Genomic DNA, 4,454 nt, shown 5'->3' on the forward strand with positions numbered 1-4,454 from the left:
CCCACTACACTCTCGGATTGGTTGGCGTTAGGAAGGGCATCCAGCTGTAGAAACTCTGCCAGATCAGATTGGAGCCTGGTGTTGCCATCTGGTTTCACCAGTCCAAAGTCAAATTGTCCATCCCATGCTACCATGGAAAGCGGACGTTAAAAGATGATGATGATGATGATGATGATGATGATGATGAGATATATATATATATATATATATATATATACTCATATTTTGAGTTCTATATAACAACATCCCAAAGAAGAGTCTTTCCCTTCATTTCCAAAAAATACTTCAGCTCTGATTAGCCATTAACATTTTATAAAAGCTCAAATATAAACCACAATGGCCTACTGCTACTGCTACACAAACATCCTAGGTAGCAGCCATTCAGAAAGCCACCAAATTGATTAGCATAGGCTCAGTCACCATTGCACTACAATTACCCACCCTCAGACATATTGTCACTTCTCTCTATCTCTTCTTCTAATACTACAAACAACCTCTAATCCTCAGAGTAGCTAGTTACATACCACCTCCTCCTAAATTTACTCCAAACGTCCGTTATTCATCTTGACCCCTCATCTTTTTAGCTCACCCATGCTACAAAGTTCCCAGTTTCATCCTTCTGTACAGCACTTTGAGTAAGTTTCTTTTACCAAAGCCTTGAGTTGACTACTGCTTAAAAATCTGTGAGTGAAATTTTGTGTACAAAAACTGTGTAGAAGTCTGACAGAGTAGTTACTCTGTTCTTGTTTATTGGTGACCAGCTTAATCCTACTTAATTATCACAACCATCTGTCCCTTGTGTGTCCTTAGAATATTCCACTGTGTTCATCATAAATAATATAACATGGAAGGTAAGAAGCATTGACAGGTTTAAAGTTCATATTCATACCATGTTTCTATGTCATTACCTGATCAGCTTGTCACTGATATATTAGAGACTACAATTAGCAAACAGTGCATACTGAGTCAGTTAGATCTTTATTATATGGAGAGCATGGCCAAGTGAATGCAAATAATACAATGTAACAGGCAACTTAACAGAAAGTGAATGGTTTGATAGCTTAAAAACTGAGAGGGTGGTGGAGTGGAAGTGAGAGGAGGGGTGAGGAGTAGAGGGGAGAGAGGTGAAGGAGAGAGAGGTGAAGGAAAGAGAGGTGGAGAGAGGTTGGAAGAGATGGGTGGGGGAGAGGTGGGAGAGAGGTGGATGGGAGAGAGGGGTGGGAGAGAGATGTGAGGGAGAAAAGGTGGGGGTGGGGAGAGTCGGGAAAAGAGAGGGGGAGAGAGGGGGTAAGGAGAGAAAGGTGGGGTAGAGAGAGAGTAGGTGAGAGAGGGATGGAGAGAGAGAGAAATTAGGTTGGAACCGTTTGAAACAAAAACTCTGATTCAAATTTCTTGAACAGATGACAAGCTCAACAATGTAAGGAAATGAAAAAGAAGAAGAAGTCTCCAAAATGACTAAGAGCATGCAATTAAGAAAGTTGTGGTAGGTGCAGAAATAATTATCCAATGAGTGACAGTCATTTAAGGAGCTATGAAAAGAGCCTTAACATATTTCCTTAATAACCAAAATAGAAATATCAAACTGCATATCTTTAAATGGACAAGTTGGTGACAGTAACATGTTTAATTGCTTTGATCATGTTTCATCATCATCATCATCATCATGATTGTCATCATCGTTATCAACATTTAACGTCCGTTTCCCATGCTGGCATGGGTTGGATAGCTTGAGAGGAACAACCAAGGCCAGGATCCACAACAGGTTCCATAGTCTGTTTTGACTTGCTTTCTACAGCTGGATGTCTTTCCTAATGCCAACTACTTTAAAGCCACTTTTTACATGGCACCTTCACCAATGCTCTTTATGCGACACCAGTGCTTTTTACATGGCATCAGCACCCACACCAATGCTTTTTTACATGACACCTTGGTTTTAGAATCGCAATTCTGTTGTGGTAGGCAAGTCTTCTTGAGTACAGCAATGAATCACATATCTTGGACCTCTGTCATTTCCTTCATAAGGCTCAGCATTTTGAGAAAAAAGGGTTTACTCCCATAAATATCATCGTCATCATTTGACGTCCACTTTCCATGCTAGCATGGGTTGGATGATTTGACTAAGGACTGGCGAACCAGATGGCTACACCAGGCTCCAATCTGATCTGGCAGAGTTTCTACAGCTGGATGCCCTTCCTAACGCCAACCACTCCGAGAGTGTAGTGGGTGCTTCTATGTGCCACCAGCACGAAGGCCAGTCAGGTGGTACTGGCAACAGCCACGCTCAAAATGGTATATTTTACGTGCCACCTGCACAGAATCCAGTCCAGCAGCACTGGCAATGACCTCGCTCAAATGTCTTTTCACGTGCCACCGGCACAAATGCCAGGAAGGCAACGCTGGTAACGATCAGGCTCAAATGGTGCTATTTACGTGCCACTGGCACGGAAGCCAGAGAGCTGCTCTGACAACGATCACGCTTGGACGGTGCTCTTAGCGCTCCACTGGTACAGGTGCCATCACGATTTCACTTTCACAACAGGTCTTTGCAACGAAATATATATAATGCATAACACTGGAAAGGACTCAGTCAGTTTACTAATTTGTAAAGCAAAGAGAAGAGTAGCAGAGGCTCTGTGGTAGTAAGTAACATGTGGCACAACCATCCATTCACACTCTGACCATGTCTTTCAGACATGCAACAATGCATTTGTGTCCGTTTATTATTTGTCAGCCAATCCTGGATACAATAAATGTCATGATCATCATCTTTATACATGGACAAAGTAAAGGTACATGGCTTAGCGGTTAGGGTATTCAGCACACGATCGTAAAGTTGTGAGTTCAATTTCCATTGGTCCTTGGGCAAGACAATTTCTTTCACATTGCTCCAGTCCTCTCACCTAGCAAAATTGATTGTGCCTATAATTCAAAGGGCTAGCCTTGTAACACTCTGTGTCATGCTGAATCTCCCTCAGAACTATGTTAAGGGTATTGTGTCTGTGGAGTGTTCAGCCACTTGCACATTAATTTCACAAGCAAGCTATTTTATTGATTGGATCAACTGGAACACTCATTGTCATCACTGTTGGAGTGCCAGCGTATGGACAAAACCATAAAAGTAACACTGATCTAATATAATAATAAAACTGAAGTTCATGTAAAATGTTAACCAAAGTAGTCTTTAAGTAAATAGAAAAGTGAAGACTTTTGAATAATAGTTTCACAGTTCATGGCCTACAATCATTCTCAAAATAACGTTTTAACCCTTTAGCATTTAAACCTGCCACACCTGGCCAATATATACAAAACTGACTAGATCCAGCCCTTCATACCAACCTTCCAATGTCATACTAAAAATAAACAATCACATCATTGTAATCTTGAAGCTACGAGATAATGCATGATTAAATCAAAATGATGTGAATAAATAAGCATTACATTTGACAGAGAAATCTTAATACTAAAGGGTTATACACCCACACACATGCGTGCATGCACACACATAATACATATATATATCCATTTTCCATTTAAATCAGCCAATCCAGCCCATATATTCAAAGCAGCAGAATTAATACAATACAAGATTCTACTTACTGCCTGACCATTTCTCATCTTTTCTAAGTAACACAAAAACTGTCTGTGGAGGTAATCTTTTAAAATAGGAACTATCTACAAGTGTACCATCATCTTCCAGAACCACTCTGACTTCATTGGCATCCATCTAAAATACAGTTTTAAGAAAGAAAAAAAAAACAGTCATCAATTATTCACTCACATGATTTGCATTGTAAGGGTATTCAAGTTTTGAGAGACAGTTTTATCAAGGTAATGAATATTATTTATAAAATTAAAGCATCAGATACTTCATCAAAGCTATTTAAAAGACTTTCATAATACTCTTACCACAATTATATGCGAACAAATGTTTTTTGGGGGGGGGTATTTTCTACTCAATCATTACAGAACTTAGAAAATTTCCAACAGGATGTCAAGAGTTGAACAACAACAACATACATTTTCTCACATACATGCACATTGTAAATGAAATAAAAAGAAATTATTCATGTATATATATACATTAAATATATAAAATTTGCTAATTTTCTAATATTGATTTTATTTATTATATCTAATATATAGTCTAAGTACAATTATGGCAACAATTTCTTAACTATTATTTCTATAGGTCATACTATCTAATTTGAATATATATTTTTAGGCTTATTAAGTGTTTTGTCATGGCTATAGGCAGAAGCATGGCAATGTAGGAGGAAACTTGCTTCTTAACTATGCAGTTTTGGGTTCAGTCTCACAACTCAGCATCTTAGGTAAGTGTCTCTCACTACAATTGTCTTAAGCCAACCAAAAATTTGTGAATGGATTTGATAGATGGAAACTGAAAGATGATCATGTGTGTGTGTGTGTGTGTGTGTGTGTGTGTGTGTGTGTGT

The 4,454-nt window shown here is 38.8% G+C and overlaps 1 protein-coding gene across 3 annotated transcripts in view; it reads right to left on the reverse strand.

Moving 5' to 3' along the window:
- The window catches only part of LOC106869512 (DNA fragmentation factor subunit beta), a 60,938-nt gene that overhangs the window by 46,162 nt on the left and 10,322 nt on the right, over window positions 1-4,454 (reverse strand). For all 3 annotated transcript variants that reach the window (XM_014915278.2, XM_052973718.1, XM_052973717.1), the window contains exon 2: window positions 3,598-3,724. In XM_014915278.2, coding sequence (XP_014770764.1) covers window positions 3,598-3,724 — 127 coding nt within the window. The remainder of the gene's footprint in view (window positions 1-3,597; window positions 3,725-4,454) is intronic.

Source organism: Octopus bimaculoides, chromosome 16, assembly GCF_001194135.2.
Source record: "Octopus bimaculoides isolate UCB-OBI-ISO-001 chromosome 16, ASM119413v2, whole genome shotgun sequence".
NCBI classification, from domain to species: Eukaryota; Metazoa; Mollusca; class Cephalopoda; order Octopoda; family Octopodidae; genus Octopus; species Octopus bimaculoides.